Source organism: Xyrauchen texanus, chromosome 24 (genome assembly GCF_025860055.1).
Source record: "Xyrauchen texanus isolate HMW12.3.18 chromosome 24, RBS_HiC_50CHRs, whole genome shotgun sequence".
In the NCBI taxonomy this organism is placed as follows: Eukaryota; Metazoa; Chordata; class Actinopteri; order Cypriniformes; family Catostomidae; genus Xyrauchen; species Xyrauchen texanus.
Genome location: NC_068299.1, coordinates 22,719,135 through 22,740,737, shown reverse-complemented (window position 1 = coordinate 22,740,737; position 21,603 = coordinate 22,719,135). Strand labels below are relative to the sequence as shown.

The 21,603-nt window shown below is 38.3% G+C and overlaps 1 protein-coding gene across 1 annotated transcript in view; it reads left to right on the top strand.

Annotated features, from left to right (window-relative positions):
- LOC127617678 (pro-neuregulin-3, membrane-bound isoform-like) overlaps window positions 1–21,120 on the top strand; it is a 535,607-nt gene extending 514,487 nt beyond the window's left edge. The window contains exons 7-9 of the mRNA XM_052089706.1: window positions 3,025–3,131; window positions 4,994–5,173; window positions 17,711–21,120. Coding sequence (XP_051945666.1) covers window positions 3,025–3,131; window positions 4,994–5,173; window positions 17,711–18,281 — 858 coding nt within the window. The 3' untranslated portion in view covers window positions 18,282–21,120. The remainder of the gene's footprint in view (window positions 1–3,024; window positions 3,132–4,993; window positions 5,174–17,710) is intronic.
- The last annotated feature ends 483 nt before the right edge of the window (window positions 21,121–21,603 follow it).

Sequence of the window (21,603 nt, the reverse complement as noted above, 5' to 3'; positions counted from 1 at the left end):
AAATTCTCCTGTGTTAATCGCCCCAGTGTGTGGAGTTTTGCTCTAAGATCGAGAACGAACTGAATTTCATTTTTGCTATTAGAAGGTCCCTCCTCCCACGCTTCGCGGATGACGTCAAGGACACCGCGGGGCGTCGCCCGTACAGCAGCTCAAACGGGGAGAACCCTGTGGAGGCTTGTGGGACCTCTCGTACTGCAAACAACAGGGGTCTAGCCACTTATCCCAATTTCTGGCGTCATCGTGTACGCAATTTACTGAATCATGTTCTTGAGCGTTTTATTAAATCGTTCCACTAGGCCATCAGTCTGCGGATGGTAAACGCTAGTGCTGAATCGATTTAATGCCCAAGAGCTCGTAAAGTTCGCGAAGTGTTTGTGACATAAAAGTCGTGCCTTGATCGGTGAGGATTTCTTTCGGAATCCCCACCGGGAGATTATCTTGAAGAGTGCCCCTGCAACACTACGTGCGGAGATGTTGCTCAGAGGCACTGCTTCCGGATATCGCGTCGCGTAATCCACTAGGACTAACACGAAGCGATGTCCGCGTGCTGACCGTTCTAATGGCCCGACGAGGTCCATCCCAATTCTTTCGAAGGGGACCTCGATTAATGGTAGAGGGCGCAATGGCGCTTTTGGGGTGGCCGGTGGTTTTACCAGCTGACATTCACGGCACGCTGCACACCACCTGCAGACGTCACCGCCAATGCCCGGCCAATAGAAACGGGCTATTAGACGGAGAAGTGTTTTCCGTTCCCCTAGGTGACCAGCCATAGGATTATAGTGAGCCGCCTGGAAAACCATTTCCCGGCGGCTCCGTGGAATCAATAATTGCGTTACTTCCTCCTTTGTTTGAGCGTCCTGCGTCACTCTATATAACCGATCTTTAATCATGGCAAAATATGGGTATGAAATGGCGATGCCCGGCCGGAGCTGTTGACCATCAATTACTCTCACTTGGTCAAGAGCATGTTTAAGGGTTTCGTCCCGCGACTGCTCTAGAGGGAAGTCCCCTCAGGGAATTCCCGGAGAGGAGGAGGCCACCTCGCCCCTTCCCTCGTCATTCAGAGCAGCCGAGGACGGCCCGGCTCCGCCTCCCCTGCCAAAGCATCGCACACCGCACACCTCTTTATGCAGGACCCATCCGCACACATACCCTCTAAAATATCTTTAAAATTCGGCCAATCGGTACCCAAGATTAGCGGATGGGTGAGGCGGGAACTAACCGCTGCCTCCACACTATGGTTTTTCCCCCTGAATTTAATCGCCAAAGTCACCATGGGATACTCGTGAACATCCCCATGCACACACCTCACCCTCACCAGTTTAGCTAAACCCAAAGCCCCGGGTTGAACCAAGCGTTGGTGGATGGTGGTCTGATTGCAGCCGGTATCCAGCAAAGCTTGGTAAATACCCCCCCGATCCTTACCGGAATCTGGTATGCTCCAGCCCGATAGGGGGCAGCCTGCGGGACGTCGGAGACCCGCACCACCGTCCCCACCTCCATCAGCGGACACTGATCCCGGAAGTGGTCCGGGTCTCCGCACCTCCAACAGGCCGGCCCAGGCGTTTGCGGCCGCACTTGTGCTGGCGGGCACCCCCACCTGAGGAGGAGAGCGGCTGAAAGACGGGGAATGGGAGGGTACATTCTCCCAAGGCCAGGAAGCTGGTCTCTGGAACCCTCCACACCTACGCGGGGCAGGAACGGGCCCTGGGGAGAGAACAGAAGAAGAGAACAAAGGGGAGGGGGCGAGGGCAGGGGCAGACACAAGGGAAGGGGAGAGAGAGAGAGACGAAGAAGAGGGCTCGTCCGCCCTCGGGATCGCCGCCAGATGGTCCTCTGCGAGACGAACGGCTTCCTCCAGCGACGCCGGGCGGTGGCACTGGACCCACTCCGCCATTTTCCGGGGCAGCCGTTGACTAAATTGCTCCAGTACCACCTGATCGATAACACCCTCGACGTCGCGGTCTGCCACGAGCAGCCACCTCTGACAGGCGTCCCGGAGCCGTTGGGCAAATGCGAACGGGCGATCAAGGTAAGCTTTAAATTCTCTTTATTTACAACGCACAATGTAACACAAGCGCACTGAGTTGGCTTGTACTCTCCTCCTGACTGGAGGCTCTGTCTCTGCTTTTATGCCGCTCTCCTCGTGCTCACTGGAATTAGAGACAGGTGTTAGGCATAATTTAGCTCAGGTGTAAGCGCCCTTACCACTTTCCTCTCCCGGACGGGCGCTTGACCACGCCCCCGCTGCCACATACCTAATTAGAGTGACTCTGGTTCCCTAGTCTGATCCCCTATCAGACATCAGTTCTCCTCCTCTACACTCCTCTTTCTTCTGTTCTACTTGACACCATGGAGTGAAGGTGGGATAATAAAGAAGATAAAGTATCTCTCTGACATTTAGATAATTCACTGCATTCTGCCTAAAGCAGAAATTGGCTTTTATGAGGAAGATTTTCAAGAGAAATTTAATGTGAAATTTAAATAGGATTTGTCTGCAGGTTCCAAAGATGTCTGTTGGATTATCAAAACATCAGTGGAACCCAGCCACAGATTCTTTTTCAAGGCTAAGTGTCAAGGCAAGAAGTAGAGCAGAATCCTGTATGAACACTTTACTCAAACTGGATACATTATATTATTACTTAGTTACTGTTCTCTATTCTAATTGGACAAGAGGCATTCCAAGAGCACTGACATTTAGTAACAGCATTGATGCGCTTCACTGTTCGTATTACTACACTTGCCTGTGTTTGTAGCAATTTGTAGCAAAAAAACTAAACAAAAAAGGCAGCTAGTCTTTAGGTTGCTCTGTAAAGTGCTTGTTTAAAAGTATTTGCTGTAAATGTAGGTGGCTATGATAGCCTGTGGCATCGTGCCTTCAGCTACAGCCGCATCACAGTCATGCTGTAAAATAGCGCTCTTGATTGTATGATATTGCTTGTTTAAAAAAATAGGTGATAACTCACAAAATCACCCGCAGAAGACGTGATGTTTAACATTTCTCCTTGTTTTTTGTTTTCACAGTATTATAAACCCACAAAGTCCACACCACCTTATATAGGCACTGTTCAAGAATCCAGTTTTGCTCAGAACACTGATGCCTCTACTGATCTACAGAGAAAACATCCCAGGTATGTTAATATTGACATTACTTCTGGGAATAATCTAAATGCAAATCTGCATCCACAACAGAGGAAAGATTACTGAAGATTAGCATCACAGCTAATTCTCAGTTTTATTGTTAAACACATATCTTCATTCTTAATTTTTATGGTTGATTGAATGGCATTATAAGCAAAGTATTAACAATGATTACTGTAACAATACACCATGAGGACCACATACCTCTCAGCAATGGGGGGTGAGAATTTGCTGCATGCACAAATGTATGGATGGGCAGGGAGTTTTCCCAGAACAGAACCATATGGCCAACACCAACAGATTGCTTCAGTTGTCTATATTGATTCAAAGTAATCACATCAAGTAAAAGGACTTGTCTGCTATATGCTAAGTCTTCTGAAACCATACAAGAGCTTTGTATAAGGAACATACTGAAATTTGTCTTTTTTTCACTCTCAAATCAAGTCAGTAAAGCAAATAATTATTCAGCTCTCCAATCAAAGTTAACACTCTGGATCAATGATGTTTGATATTAATAAGGATCAAGACCCACATGGAAATCCTTCAAAATTATACTTTTGTGTTCCATGGAAAGAAATACAGCATATGTGAATAAATAATTATAGAATTTACATTTTTGGGTGATCTATTCCGTTAACGTAATCTATAGCTACTGCACCACTTTGGTTTTTATTGAATGTGTATTAGTGGATTCACTGAAATGTTTGCAGATTTAAACATTTTCTTAAATTGTGGTTACTAACAAAGAAAACCTCAGGAAAACTCAAAGAAAGATAGTGAGAGAGTGTGGATGTGAGCTTGTGCGTATCATGGGGCTTTGGCGAGGGGTGGTCTTTGATGGGCTAGACACAAATCCTTTCAGCCTTGTTTAATCCTCATACTTTCTTCCATCTAAACGTTAAGCCCTGATTCCATGCTCTGTTTTTGTTTGTGGCTCAGTGCATTCCTTCAATCATATTTTTTCCCCTGTAATTTGTTTGCAAACAGCCTTTGCCCTCACTCTATTGCCCATGTCTTCAAAAGATCATTACAAACTGGTTGCACTTTTCTCAGCATAATGAAGGACTTGGATATGCAGCGAATTATCACTCTGTTGGAGACTCGAGCCCGAAAATTCCTCTTCAAGCTATTTTTACAAAATAGTCAAATATGTGCTTCGTACTGCCAGTGGTTTGATAGGTCAATTAATCTCTATGTTAATGTAGCCCCATTTAGTGCAAATGCATATACAACATCTCCCTTCAGCCTGCCTAGCAGTATCCCATAAATATCTAATTGCAAACAAGGTGACTCATCTGCAATGTGCTTCATTTTTTGATGATAGAGGAAATATATTTAGTTAATTGCTTTATTTGATAGACTACAGATGTTTAGACCAAGGCCTGTATTCCTGAGTTTTGTTCATTCTCAGCAAGCGTTATGGACACATAGTCTTTGCAAAACATTCAGCACACCAGATGGAGACAGAGAGAGAGAGATAGAGAAAGTGAATGTAAAATATTATAATGCTATGGATCTGACTAAAAACACACAGAAAGAGAGAGAATCACGTGTGCCGTTTACATTTAGGATTTGTCTTAATACATCTTAATTATTTATTTTATTAGGAAAATGTATTAAAATAAAGTAACCATTTTATAAAAGCAATGAGGTTCTCAAGGATGTGGTTATAATGTGAATAGTCACAGGTAAAGGGTTTTCAGGAACTCTGCTATGTGTCATGCCTAACTATGTCTTTTAGCTATGACAATATTTACAATTTACAATCCTACCTTACTGCTTAGATACAAAACTACAGTCTGAAGCCCTAATTGACAGCATATATGCAATATTTTTTGTTTTATTTTTTCAGGAGCCATTCCTTCTGTCACAGTCCAGATCAAATCCGTCATCCTGCTCTTCAGTCTGCTTCTCGCAAAACTCCACCCATAACCAGAGGATGTCTCAATGCCATTGGAGGATCACGAGAGTCTGGTCCCTCCTACCAGCACCTGCAGGAAGTAGACAGCTCAGAGAGGGAGTCAGAGAGAAGGTTAGTTTGAAACATTACTTTTGCTGCAGGCTCAATGAGCCACATGCTAATTATTTAATGCTTGTTCATAGTTCTGCTCTAATGGATTCAACTTTAGTTTTTGATTCTCTGGTTGTAGGGATGCATTAATGCAATGAAAATGGCATGCAGAGAGCTATTTTTCGAAGAAGGTTAATGTCCTTTTGAGTGCTGGTGGATGACACCCTATTCCTAAACATACAGAGGCAGAATTATAAGGCATTATATGTGTGTTCCCAACACAAAGGCCGCAGTGTCAATCTCATTTTTTAAAAATGTAGTTTTTAATTTTGTCAACGATGTCAAAAACAAGATGAAACATTTATTAAGATAATCAAATAGTTTTAATTGTTAGATCATCCATCCTGCCTCATGAATGTTAAATCGTCCATCCTACGTAAATGACAAAGCCAGGAATGTTAGATCCAGTCTCCCAAGTCTCTCACAAGATATCCAAATATATTTAGTCTGATATCCAAAACTAGTCAACATCAACAGCTTATTATGTTAACTCTTCTACCAGTCCAAGAGCTAGGCTTAGGCAGCAGGGCAATATAGCAGAAGGCAGGAGACATAGTGAAGGTAAAAATTAGCAGAATTTATTGAATGGTGTTTCTCAATGCTCGGTTGAACTTTGTCTGCCCAGCACAAGTTCAAGTTTTATTTTACCAAACAAAGAAAATAGAAAAGTACTGCCTCACAGCATCATCCTGTGATGTTAAAGACCTTGAAATGGAGACAATTCTTTATTTCTAACTTATGCAGACAACACAGCACACAACAAAAATAATTAAATAAATACAAATATAATACTGCAAGATATAAAGAATGCACTAACACTGTTTATTTTATTGATAAATGTATCTATTTAAAGTAAGACAAATATAGAAATTATTCATTCAAATAATCCAGTCACAGTATGTTTGGGAAATCCATGAGCTTCAAGAGCTGGGCACTTGAACAATTAACTTTACTCAAGGGTTAATAACCTCACTCAAACATATTCTATGCACATGAGATCACTATATCGAAAACATAAAAGTAGCATTACAACTTATATCTGCACAGTGAAGGGAATGAACAGGTGAACTTGAACTAAGTTGCGTGCCAGAATACATAGCTTTCATTAGAGATTATTCACAGCAGTGCCATTGTTGATTGTTTAAAGACAAGTCAGAGTCTTTAAACAATCGAGTTTGAGTTGAGTCCGAGTCCAAAAGGGGCCGAGTCGGACTCAAGACTTAGTCCAAAACCGGCAGAGTCGAGTCCAAAAGAATCTGTTCATGAATCAGAATTAAAATTGTAATCGTATACTCAACATCAATATGTTAAGCTTATTTTAAACTTCACAAGTAAGAAAAAACGTTTGTCAATAATAATGTAACAAAAACACCTCTGTTGCCTTTCATATACATATTTTATGATTAGTATCCTGCTGAACAAACTTCAAAGTGGTTTCAGAATGAAAGCATATGCTTTAGGTGTATGAAGACAAAATTGTCCTTCAATGCACTTCTTTTTGCATTTTGTTGACATTTCTGTTATTTGTTGCTTAACATAGACTAAAGAAAGTGAAAGCTGCATTAGTCATTACAACCAAGATTATTATGTTTTTAATTTTTATTTCCTTTTTATTTCTACTTCATTTTCAATTTGTCAATTCAATTTAATTTAGTTTATTTAAAAGTATCCCTTTCTAAAGAAATAATAGTCTATGCTGAGATTTCTTTCTGAATATTTTTTCTCTATCTACTGACTGATTTGGAAAAATACATACAAATGAATCAACACATGATTTGACTGAAAATGCTACACCCAAAAACACTGGAAAAGCCCACTGATAATATTAGGGCAATGTCACCATGGACATGATTTTCTAGTTAATTTGTGGGAAACCGCACAATGCGGGGAAGTTCTGCGTGCTGCTTGTGTACCTAAATCCTTGATGCGTCCGTGTGCATCTCGCAGCTGCTGCAGAAGCTAAAAAATACATAATAATTGATATTTTCCGCGTTGGTCTGCAATCTGTATGAAATCTTTAAATACTAAAATTTAATTGAGCTCTTCTTTAACCACAAAACATGGAGAATAATAATTCTGATTCATAAATTTAACAGAATTGTCCTTCAAAAGTGTCAGAGATGTAGGCTAAAAAAAGACATGTCTAAGTTACCCGGTGGTTTTCAATAAAAATGAAATTTAAAAAAAATTTTTAAATAAAAACATCATAACCAACTAAATTAATCTCGTAACATGACGTTTAGCTTCATACAAACTCTGTAATGGAAAATACATTTATTTTATAGACTATAATTAAATATAAACAAAACATTTCACTGCCCAAAATATCCAAAAATGTTATTGTGCATGGTTGAATGTTGTGAATGGTGGACAAATGCTGTAAAAGAATGTACTGTATTTTAAGCAGTTGTTCAATGCTTTGAAAATAATCAGTCAATAATAAATAGGTGCTGTTTAGAGTCACTGACCGCTTTTAGCAATAAGGTTTTTTCCCCGATTATTTAAAAAGTTACACAGTTCATTAATCAGGCTATTATGGACCAGTTCAAGCTGACAACACTGCATGGACCACAATAGACTATAGAAGCCTACATGTGTAGATACATTATGCATAAGACTTAATATTCAATATTAATACTATTTTTATGTATTTTTATTTCGATATGCTGTTTTTAGTTATCCTTGAGAGACATGATGTGGGTGACTTGACTCAATCAAGTTCTTGATTTTAAGTTTTTAACCACAATGCGAGCACCATCTTCGCTTCGCAAACACCACATGCAATTTTACCAGTTGTCAGGTCCCATGCCGTGTGATACTGCCTTGTTTAGTTTCTATTACATTGGTTACATACCCGTCTTAATGTTTTCGCCATGCCAGCCACCTTGGTAGTCGATGTTATACAGTAGCCTCTGTAGTATCATTCAAGCATATTGGAGTGTGCCTGTGCATTTGTGTATGTGGTGTCTTAAACACAGTAAACCAACTCTGGCTATGTCTAGGTTTATACAGATGCATGCAGATAGATAAGTGTTCATTCATTTCTGTTTAGTTATTTATTTATTTAGTTTTTTCATTGCATCACAAATGTCATTGACTCAGCTGGACTCCAAAATCCAGAGTCCCAAAGGCTCGAGTCCGAGTCAAGTCTGAGAAAAAATGCATCCGAGTCCGTGAGAATTCCAAGTCCATTAAAATTGGACCCATGACACAGACTCGTGTCTGAGTCCAAACTCAAGTACCCCAACTCTACTAAAAAGTAGTTGATACTTCACTATATTCAATATATGTTATTATTTCAGAAGCTCAGGATTTCAGGACAGTTTTCTTACGATGTTTAATTACATATTAAACCTATTAATCTTTTATATGTTTGATATATGTTTAAATAATTGTAAGTAGTTTATCCATTTTCATAATATTTCATACGCTTTTTGGTTACATTTTTGTCTGTTACAGTTTGATAAATGTTTGTCATTTAGCACATTATTGTCAACTAAAATGTTATTTTTGTAGACAAAAATTAAATGCCATTTTAGTCAGAGTAAAACTGAATAAAGTACTGAATATGACAATGAAACATGAAATAAGTAAACTAAATGTAACGGATATATATTACAAAAGACAAAAAAAAATATGACTAAAATAATGGAAGGCTGTTCCAAATAGAAGGCAGCTTAATTATGCCACCCCCAAAGAGACCTTGTTTTAGACAAATTCTTAGGCAGCATGTTTCCTTCATGGAAAAGGCAATCACAGAATGCATTGCGATGAGTACAGCAGGGAAAAACAGTCCAAGATTATAAATAAACATTTATTTGATACTGGAAAGTATCTACATATAGCAATTGCTCTGTGTAATCAAGAATATATTTTAATATTATATGTAATACTGTATATTTTAGTGTAAACTTGTCAGACTATTGAAATCAATTGTAAATCCAGGGTCTCAAGCAGAGCACTATTTGTGTGTCATGTGTAGCAGCTGCCTATGTGGAACATTCCAAATCGGTCACTTATAAGGTTCCATGGTTAGGGTGCTGCCTTAGGATGGAGCTGCCTATGTACAGAAGGTGGTAGGCAGAGAGTCCGCTCATTAGGTTTTGGAACAGAGCTACTGTCTGGCTCTTTCATAACCCCTCTGTCTGCTGCTTTTATTCTCTGGTTTATGGACCAGTCTGTAGTTTTTAAATAACAGCGTCTGCCACACAACCCAGAAGACGAGACTGTTCTTTCACCCTTTTTCTATCTTTCAATCTCTCTCTTTGTCAATTTCTTGGCTTTGTATACAAGAAAATGTCACAAAGAAGCATTTCTGTCCAGAAATATTTATTTGTTATTTGTTTTCCTTATAAGATGCAGTGCCATTTAAGAGGAAAATAGCAGCAAGTGCAGATTTGATTATCTGCAGTCTGTTGTAAAATAGAGTTCCCCAAAATGTTTCTTTAATAACTTTGTGTACGTTATGAAACCTGTTTTATAATTGCTCCCTAGTTTTATGTGGTGTGTGCGTGTGTGTTTGTGTGTGTGTGTGCGCGTGCGTGCTTGTGTGCGTGCATGCGAGCGTGCATGCATGTCTATGCTGACTCTGGGTTCAAAAAGCGGGCTAGTGTGAGCTCTATTATTGAAGTTCTCCATGCAGACATGACTCACTGAGACAGGAGGGCACTGGGGAGTCCTGCCTTCTCGAGAAGCTGCACAGCTAATAAAAACCACACTGTCGTAGCCAATTAAATAGCCAGTGATATATCAATAGAATGGCCAGTGCTCTATGAGTTCTACAGAATGGGCCAAGTTATCAACCTACACGGACTCCAGGCATTTCTAGTCTATATAGTGTTTGTTTGCTATACAGGAAGGCTTTGTAGTGCAGAAAGGCCCCACCTTTCCTTATCCCTCTGGGGTCTGAAGGTGTTTTGGACGCTGGAGAAGTTTTGACATGCCTTGACATTTGTGTTTTTTTCAGTTGCTTTATAACATATTAATGGCTAAAGTCTGATAACACTGTATTCAACACAAACTGGGCTACAATAATATGTGAGCAAAATGTGTGTACATGTGAAAATAATTTTAAATCATTGAAATAAGGCCATATAACACATACTCAACATTTGTTCACAAGACTTTTGAGAACTGGATCTTGTAGCCTAAATGATGTGAAAACAATCCTGATCACTCATTCATACAAAATAATATAGTAATTTAAAAGTAAAAATAACTTTTGTAAGACACTTTTAGTGTTAGAAGGGCCATATTGAGGTGTTTCACACCTGAGGAGACAAAGACCCCTCCCCTGGGACTATCACTGAGGAATGTGACAGAAAGACTTAATGATCAATATCAATTTTAAGTCAAAAGAAGTAATATGACTATACATTTTCTTTACATAAAGACTTTACTTAATTTTAGACCTACACTACCATTTAAAAGAAGTCTCTTCTGCTCAAAAGGCTGTATTTATTTGATCCAAAACACATTAAAAACAGTGATATTGTGAACTCTTTTTACAATTTAAAAGAACAGTTTTCTACTTGAATATATTGTAAAATGCAATTTGTGATCAAAGCTGAATTTTCAGCATCATTACTGCAGTCTTCAGTGTCACATGATCCTTCAGAAATAATTTTAATGTGCTGATTTTCTAATATGGGCATATTTAAAGTGCATTTTACTCATTTAACCTGAACACATATTTGCAAGCACAAGCTATGTTGATTATAATGACGCAGCATAAACACTAGATAAAATATAATCTAAACATTCATATTATTTTTATATCATATTACATATCATATTTTTATCATACAGCATACAATTTAAATACCTGCTTTTGCTGAAACAGCATTTAAATGTAACTAAAACTTGCCTAATAGGACACATTTCAAATCTTAATACTCTGAATCCTGGCTGGCAAGTCTGGAAATAGTCCCACTTGTAAAATATGTACATTTATATAAAATAGCATGTCAACCAAAGAAATCTAAATTACTTACTCATCCGAAATTGTATCCTCGGCTGGATCAAGTCTCTCTTCAAAATACAAATGTTCATCGGAGTCCCGCTCTTCTTCTGAGGAAAATGTGAAATCTTTGTCACTATCCAGGAGTTTCCTCACCTGTGTATCATGCTGTCTTTCAAATGCACAGAAAAGTTAATGAACTTGATGTTTGTAAGGCACAGTCGGGGGCGTTTACCATTTGCATTGATTGTCTCAGCACATTACCGTATGATTTGCACCTTCTGCCCGTGGGTGTGATCACATTAGGGATAAATAGCTGAGCCAGTAAAAACTGTACATTGCTTTTGTTTCATACAGATTACATTGCAGGAGAATATTTGTTTTAAATTTGAATTATTTTATATAAAAGTAGACATTTTAATCTTTCTTTAGACATATGTTTCATGTTTGTGTGATAAGTATTCATGGAGTTTCAGTTCATTTTTGTTACGTGTTTCAGAAATATGCTTGTGAACACGGAGACTGCTGAAAGCTCACCCTTTTTATTTTCTTTATTTTACAAAACACAAGGTTTTGTTGTTATTGTGAGTGTATAAAAATAAAAGTAGACCCTTTATAGTCTCTAATGATGTCTTGAACTTATCTTTATGCCCCCAAAATGATGGAGTATTTTTTGTTGTTTCCGCTGTAATGACGAAAAAATCCAGCAGGACAAGCCGGCGTGTCCGTCGACCCCAGAGGGTTAAAAGCACTACTAGAGCCCCAGCAGGGTTTCAGTAGTGGCCTATTTCCAGCCTGCATAAGAATATTCCTCTGCCGGAGAGAGATTGGTTACCATAGAGACTGGCTGGGATACGGGACAGGAAAGAGAAGGAAAGAGTGGGAGCAAGACAGGAGAATAGTGACAGAAAAGAGAGGGAGGGAGAGAGCGATAGAATTGTTTTGCATATGGTAGCAGAAAGAAAATCTTTGCTGTCTCATTCCTTATGTCCCAGAAAGCTTACTGTTATCTCACTAAAATGGCTTATGCAGGGAACAAATTTTGCACTGTGTTATTGTTTTCAGTATTTTTAGATAAAGGTAGGCTACCTGTCAGCCGCCTCTGAGTTGCTTGGATTCCCTCGAGCTAAGTACTTCAAGTAGTATACGGCATAATTTACAATTACTTGTTTATAACGTTGTGTGTTGAAGCCACACTCTTATGCACAACACATTTTGGAGAACATTTAGAGCACTTACACACTCAGGTGCAGACCTGAGTCCATTTGACATTTCGGTTCAGTTGTGTTCGTTTTTCCTCACCCCAAGTTTTCGGTCAAACTTACTGTAGTATAATGCATTTTTCTCTTGCAATAAATCCTTGGCACACAAATGCAAGTGAAGTTCAGTGCGTAGAAAGCTTTTGTTGTAAATACAAAGGGACAAATAGCTCACACAGGAAAATCAGGTCTAGAACTCATGTTGATGATGCAAACATACCACGGTTTGACCCAAATAATACTAAAATAATAAATCAAAAGAGACCAGCAGGGGCAGGGAAAGAGGGTTGGAATCAAACACAGGTTTGGACCTAGCAGTTAAACAAAGTGAAAAACTGCTTGTTTGATTGCATCCTCCCTTCTTCCTGCTTATTGACACAAGTTTACTTTCACCATAACCAGTTTCCTTGACAAAGTCAGTTTCTAAACCCTGATCTCATCAGCTCCCTTTGTCTCTTACAGCTTGTGTTTGCTCATCAAAGTGTTCTCAGAAAGAGGGTATCAAAGAGGCCAGGCTACTCATTATACAGGACCTCTCTGAACATGCCCTGAAAATATTCCATGACCCTGATGCCCTTATAGCTGTATAAAAAGGTACGAGTTTAGAGAGATTAAATTGTTATATGTTACAAATCATAGTTATAATAAATCATAATTTGAAACTAACACTATGGGCTATATTTTCATGTTCGGGCTAGGTGTGTGGCAATGTGCAAACACCGCACCCAATGTCTCATCTAATTTTTATAAGAGCACTCATTCTAAGTGCAATTTTCGTGCCAGAGCAAAGCTCAAGTGGCCATGGGTGGGATTGTTCACGCAAACTGTGGTTGTATTGTATGATAATGAAGTGGCACAAAGCACAATTTGCTATTTTCCTGAGCAATAGGTCATTGCAATATGATGTTTGAGAAGCACATCTGTTTTCAAAGTCTAAATTCAGTTCTTGCATTTGCAGTTTGGAAATAAAGTTCATGTCCAAATGCTGAAAATATAGTGGAACATCAAATGATGTCCCTGACAATTGCCGTGTTATGAAACTATAATGTATTAGAATTTAGTTAAATTATCGATAGGTCATGGTTTATTTTTCAATTGTTATTATTATTATTATCATTATTATTATTATTATTATTGTTTAGATTTGCAATTGTATTTATGATCTAATTTATATTAGTATTTTTCCACCTGTTGCAGAGTGATTTTTAAATCACTGCAAAAGAGGCCGGTCGAAGAAGTTGTAGAGGTTTGGATTTGTTTTTTTGTTTTTATACCACCTTATTATTTTGATTATATGTTCATTTCGTTTTTAGTGTAATTTGAATTTAGAAATAATTTTGGTTTAATTTGTTTGTGCTTCATTAAATAAATGTAAGTTTTCAAATTAAAATTGACTGGTAGAAGTGAAGTGTGTGCCGATACAATCACTGATAATGAGCCATGATTTGTATGTCAGTAGATGAAAATTAGTAATAACACTTAATACAAAGTGATTACTACAATTAATACTATGACTAATAATACAAATACTTACATTCTCTATAATTTAACGGAGCATACAGTGCATCCAAATCCTGACGAAGACCACATTTTCCATGCATATAAGCGTTTGTCACTGTCATAGAAATATGCCTGACATTCAACAAGGATGCAATCAACGCACAAAAAGTCCAAATTTGTATTCATCTAATTCACTGAATACAGTCCATTTACACTAACATCTTTTGAATGTGCTGACTTTGTTTATATCGCTGGTGCTTGACAGGGAATGGACTGTATAATTGGACGCAGACTGTATAATTGGACGCAGACTGCATAATTGGGTGCAATAACCAAAGAAACTCAAACTTTTTTAAACCCACTTACGCCTAGACTTAGCACATGCCTGCTCAAAAATACCAAAACGTAATGGCCATTTCCACTGACTTTGCACTTATGACTAAAAGCATAGCACTGTGCTAGCGCTCTTAAAATAGGGCCCCATGACACTATCACTACTTTCAGATGTTACCCACTAAGCCAGTGCTTTTTAAGTGGTGGGTTAGGTCATAGGTCGGTTCTGACAGAGTTGCGGAAAACAAAACATATTAATGTGCATACTGTAGTTGGGAGACCAATTAGGATATGCTAATCAACTTTTAAAAAAATGCTTTCATATCTTAAGTTGTTGATATCAAAAGCCATTTACCCAATCAAACTACGTAGCCCAGTGTTTGTTCCATGTTTTAGTCTGAAGTTAACACTTCTGCTGTTGTTTATTTAGAAGTTTTATTTATTATGTTAAGAATTTTGTATACTGTTGGGCCAAATTGAGACAGTTACACTAAACCTTAAAGGTTGTGTTGAATTCACTGATATTCATTGACTGCTTGCAAGAAAGGTAAATTGCAGCCTGCTTTCTAATTACTGAAATTGTAGGAAATGTCCTTCTTTCATGAGATTCAGATAGCAAATGTCTTCCTTACATTTATATAAGCAGAGGAGAGATCAATGGAGAGAGGTGCTCAGCAGGAGAGAACAGTAGGAATGTCATTAAAAACAGATGCATTTTTAACCCTGCTGTCTGATACTAGCAGTCAAATGAACTAAAATCTCACACGCTCTGAAGATGACATGAAGATTAATCCATGCATCATTTGTGTTGCTTTTATTTCTTGATATATCAGTTATAGAATGGATTATTCATATTCTGATGAAATGCTCTACATTTTGGCCGTATCTTCTTTTGTATAGAAAATGGAATCAGACAATTTTATTACTCTTGATTGAGGCTTAACTCTGACTCAGTCATTATGAGAAATTGGTTAAATATTGATGCTGTGAGAAAAGCCATTTTTGTCAGGGATTATGAATTATTACACAAAGATAATGAGTCAGGGGAACAATACCGATTGCTCCTAAATTAAGTGATTAGTTTACTAAAGGTCTGGTTGGATGAAACTTCTGTTTTCATCGCTTTTAAAAGTATTTTGCATGCAGATTATCAGTAGATAGTAAGAATGACTGTTACGAGGGGGCAGCACATTCTGAATCAGGAAACCAGCTAAAACCCATCTTAACTAAATTATTATGTGTCAGAGAAGCCATCTTGGTTCCAGACAAACAACCTGAGACACCTGAATGTGTTGTAATTGTTTGATTCTTAATGTTTTATACTTAATAGCCTTTCCATTTAAATAGCCCAGCATATTCTTTACAACAGCACGATTGCAAGAAAGAGTTATATTACAAGACATTCATGTCAGGTATTTCGGACATAATAGGGCCAGACATAATATGACCAGTTATAATATGGCCAGTCATATTCATGTTAAAGTTGCATCGAAGTTTTTTTTGGTGTATTTACTACTGAAACAGGAAGTTAACATTTCAGCCTGGCAAAGACACACAAACACATACCACTTTCCACCATGCTGCTTATGCCAAAGCTGGTTACCAGGGAAAAACAGAACCAATCACAAAGGCACACAGCACATTGCGGCCTTCGCTCATGACAAGGCTGGAGCTGGTTTGCAAGTCCAATGCAGATGAATGAGAAACAAGCGAGTAAAAGATCACAATATTTCAATATTTTGAATCACATTACAGTAAATATAAAAGAATAAAGAACATTTACTCATGATGTACATCTCAAGCTACCTCCCAAATATGCCTGTATTCAAAATATGAAGAAACTCCTGTAATTTGTTTCGCAACCCACTCGAGTTCCATTCTGAAGTGATCACCTCTGGAAATATTCAGCTGTTAAATGCCTTGAACAAAACCTTCAATTCCTTCTAAAGTACAATTTCAAGCCAGTGGGCCGTAACCTAGGTAGTTTTTAGGTTTTGGGAGTGAAACAGATGAAAATACTTCTCTTTACCCTCTCTGCATTTGGTGCTTCGACGAAAGGTTAGTGTACATGACAACCTGTTGAAGGGGAGGGGTTAAAACTGACTAAAACCTTTTAACTATTGGCTTTAAGGAATATTTCACCCCAAAATGAAAATTCTCTGATAACTTGCTCACCCTCATGCCATCCCAAATGTGTATGATTGTCTTTCTTCAGCAAAGATTTTATGAATAATATTTCAGCTCTGTAGGTCCATACAATGCAAGTGAATGGCTGCCAACTTTTTGAAGCTCCAAAAAGTACATATAGCCATCATAAAAATAATCCATGTGATTCCAATGGTCTAATTAATGTCTTCTGAAGCGAAACGCTAGATTAGTGTAAGAAATAGATTAATATTTAAAATTGTTTTACTAAAAGTGTTCCAGCCAGCTTGAGGTTTGTATATTGACGAGGGTAGAGTTCAAATTGCCTCTCGCATGATGCAAGCACGATAGCCTCATCTACATAGATATTCATCCTATGGACTGCAATATGGTTTCCACACAAACGCAGCTAATGTAGCAGTCTGAGCAAGGAGTTGGTCTGAGGCATTTCCTCAACTTTCAGACAGATTCCAAAATTATTTTTTTTTGACCTTTCCAAGATGGCGCCGCAGTTGATGTATCCAAACCAACCGAATGAGGCATCTATGTATGACTATCTATACTCCCCTGTTGTAAACAACACTGCGCTTCCGTTTCTTTGTTTGTTCCGTATTTCATGCATCAGTACTCGTGAACTTTCAGGTGCGTTTGACCTCGACCCTCGTGAATTTTTTGTAAAAAAAAAGTTTTAAATTTTGATGTATTACTAACACACACCTAGAGTTTTGCCTCAGAAGACATTAATTAGACCACTGGAATCGTATGGATTATTTTTATAATGGCTATATATGTACTTTTTGGAGCTTCAAAAAGTTGGCACCCATTCACTTCCATTGCATGGACCTACAGAGCTGAAATATTAGAAAAGATAGTCATACACATCTGGGATGGAATGAGGGTGATTAAATTATGAGAGAATTTTCATTTTTGGATGAACTTTACCTTTACCTGCCATCTGTTCTTGCATATGTCTTCAGACAAGAGTCACATCAACAAAAGAGCAGGTCATTACATTTCGATTAAAGATTATAAGGACAATTAAAAAAAAACAACAAATATGCAATAATGAATCATTCACAATAGGATCAGTAACATGCATTAAGAAAATAAATAGGGTACATTTTGATTTTATGCCAACTAATATTCATTGTTTTCATAGGATACAGCAAACATGTTCCTAAAAACCTCCATTCTTGACACCTTCAAGTATTTTCCCTCTCTATTTCTTTCTCTCTTTCCTTTTTTTCCCTTTTTTATATAATTCACTCTGTTATACACCCATCTTTTCTTCTCTCATTGCAGGAAAATCTTGGGCCCAGTAAACGACCTACATCAGGATTCTTTTTACAATATGCAAGCTTCACAATCCTCTAAATCATGGGGCAATCACTTAGACCACAGGTCTGCTAGGAGCCTCAGGTCAAGCCCCTGTAGCCAAAGTCCTCCTGCTCCATACCGACCCTGCTCTATTCCCATCATCCCCTCTGTCCACTCCTACCAGGACGAGGTATCCTGTATGCAAACAGCTACTACTAATGGAAGCAGCCACAGTTCATCTCCCCTGGAAAGCACAGTGGATGGTTCTGCTGTCAATCAACAATCTAACACAACAATGTCCAATAGAGTGGCTGGTAGACGAGCAGAAGTGGCCTCTCTACTAGACGAGGCACAGGAACAGCTGAGAGCCCTAGCACATGCCAAGAGGAAACAAGAGGAAGTCAATGGCTCCATCCCTCAGTGGGCCAAAGAGACTGTGTGTATCCTTTTAGCAAATGGAGGTGGGCAAGGGGGAGTGGCTTCTTTTGGCCCTACAGAGACTCATTTAGTGAGCCTGAGAGACACACACAAAGATGCTACAAAGCCTTGCCAGTGAGAGGGTTTAAGATGGGTCAAACGGAATAACCGCAAATATCCCTCGTGTTTTGGACAGCAGACTTCAGAGTGCCCTGCCAAACTGGGATACCACTGATCCTATCATTCAATTTCTGAGGACTGTGAGTAGAAGAATAAGAGAGTCTTGAATATGTGAAAATAATTTATTTATATGCATTTATTTAAGGAGAAACTTCTACTTAGAAAAAGAAACCAAATAGTCTGTCATCTCCATGCTGTTTTTAACTGTATACAATTTACATAAATATATATATAAATGGATATGAATATATGAATTCAAACTGGTGACCAAGTACAAAAAAAAGGAATATGGGAATGAGAAACTTTATTTAATGTATTAGCTCCTCCACATCTTTAAAGACTCAGTGCTCGGTGCTTAAAAAAATGACAAAAGGAAAAAGAAAAAAAAATATTTTTTCATTTGTTCCACTCCATATTTCCAGCCAACCTAAGCTTGTCCAACACACAATCTTGTGTTTTGCACCTGCAACAGCTGTGTTTACTACTTTATCACCCACCCAGTCACTGTCCACTGCCTGCCATGGAATATGGTTCCATTTGCCTTGAAAACATTGCAAACAGAACATGGATTACAATGAGATGGAACTTCTAAACGATAATCGTATGCAGGCATGAGGTGACTGAAAGTTAAGCACTGCCTTCAAGTCATCGATTGGAAAAAATTGGTGTGTCTATGTTTGTGGAGTAATCTGCATTGTTTTCTGTGCCTCAGTGCGTTCACTCCTAATTAATTTAGGTTCCGTTTTAAGTAAAGATAAGCTAAGTGAACCGAGCACATCATAATGCACACCACCTGAGATGCACAAACGTAACATGACCCCTCTGAATGGAGAGGGGTGATTCCTGCCCAGGATACCAGGGGGCAGGCTCAACCTACACGAGGAGCTTAGTTTATTTTATTCTTTTACTTCTTTCTTATGGAATGAACTGCTGCTTACTGAAAAATTAGAAGGTGGGTTAAAGCAGTGGTCACAATGAGTATGTATGCTAGCTTTGGATTGGGTAAGAGAGAAAAAAGAGAGAATTGTGGTGAAACTGTTTCTTTGTTTCTTGTTTATGACCCCCAATTCACACAATTGTGCAGGTTGATGGTATTGTTTTGCAGAGTTAAGCCACGAAGACAGGCAGCTCATGGGTTTGTAATACTCTTTGATAAATGTCAGAATTGTATTTAGAAGTTACATGCCCTTAATGATTTACATGGAGCAAAAGACATCATAATTGACATGTCTGCTGATTTCAACCTAAATCCTGGTGTATCAACTTTAAAAACAAATGAATGGTCTGTTAAGTTTATAGGTCAGTCTAAATAGTACAGATTCAGTATGATCAATGGCTGCATTATGTCATATTGAGTGGTTGTTCATCCTTCTTTCTGCATTTCTGTCTTTTTGTTTTAATGTACTGTTGTTCCTCTTCAAACATTTTTAAGACTGCCAGATGTGGCTCTGTTTTTAGGCATCCTTCTTTGTCTTCAATGCATCTTGAAATTATCTTTCATCAGAAAAGCTGTGTCCAACCTACCAACCATAACCAAAAGCTAAGATAAAACAAAACGTATGCTGGTAAGAAAGCAAAGTAAAAGTTTGTCTGTGGTGGAGAGGGGCTGTAAGGGCATACAGATAAGATTCTCACTTGATCTTGTAAGACCTTACCCTGGCTGAGGCAATGCCACCATCAGTGAATAGCTACGTGGACAGCATGTCTATCAAGCTATGCTATAAAACCCCACCATCATCATGTCAAAGGGTGTTGTGGTGCCATGCTACTCTCCGGGGTAAACGCACAACTTCCACATGCTCCATTGAGAGTGAGAGCCGCTAATCGCAATCACAAGGAATTTACCCCATATGACTCTACTCTCCCTTGCAACTGGGCAAATTTGGTTGCATAGGAGACCTGGCTAGAGTCACTCAGCACACCCTGGATTCGAACTCACAACTTCAGGGGTGGTAGTCAGCATAAATACTCGCTGAGATACCCAGGCCCCCCATGCATTGCATGTCTTAAAAAAAAAAAGTGTGGCCTTTAATTACATTTTTTTTCTACCTCAATTGAAAAGTATTTAATAGAGTTTACAACATCAATTATTACAGTAAACTTAGCATTTTTGAGTCAGAGTCTTAAATACACTTTGTTTTAAGTGACTAATTTCTGCATCAACCTCCATATCCTTTCTGCTTTCAAATCAATTGCCTTTTCATTTTCACTTAGCTTTTATGGAAAACGTTTGAGTTAAAACTATTGTCATTTTTTGGTGGTCAGTTTTTTTGATTGTTCTTTTTTCATATTGTATAAATGTTTTCGTTTACTAGGCAGGTGGTTAAGTCATGCTAAAAGTCCAATATTAAGTGTTTAAAACTTCACTGATGCCACTGAAATGATGCCACATTACTAACTGATCTATAAAACAGACTCATTCATATCCAGGTAGCAGCAAATTAACTGTTCTCTGTGTTACAGCTGAAGTTAATTTTACATTGAAATGTTTCTTTTGAGCTGGAAAATATTTTGTTTACAAGTGCTTGAGTAGATTGAAATATGTTTTTGCACAGTAATTACAATGTATGGTACTTTATACTGTAATTTTGACTTATTCCAGACTGTATGGTACAGTATATGTACTTAATGAAATAATTACTGAAGACTGTATATTGAAGGGACATTTTTGCAAGACCTGTTTCGACAGTATGCATACTATGTTACACAAGTGCAAGTGAAATTTCATGGTTCTGTATAACAGCCCCTTGACATGTGCAATTTCAAACTCGAGAAAGGAAATTTCATGTGAGAAATTACATTATTGCCATCTAAACTGAAATAGTTTGTTTTTCTTTTAATTTAATTCATTTTAAAAAAAATTTCAATAAAGATGAATCTTCAATGTTGAATAATGCTAGAATGAGGGATTTTTATAATGAGTGATTTTTATAATTCTATTTTATAATTATATATATACACTCACCTAAAGGATTATTAGGAACACCTGTTCAATTTCTCATTAATGCAATTATCTAATCAACCAATCACATGGCAGTTGCTTCAATGCATTTAGGGGTGTGGTCCTGGTCAAGACAATCTCCTGAACTCCAAACTGAATGTCAGAATGGGAAAGAAAGGTGATTTAAGCAATTTTGAGCGTGGCATGGTTGTTGGTGCCAGACGGGCCGGTCTGAGTATTTCCCAATCTGCTCAGTTACTGGGATTTTCACGCACAACCATTTCTAGGGTTTACAAAGAATGGTGTGAAAAGGGAAAAACATCCAGTATGCGGCAGTCCT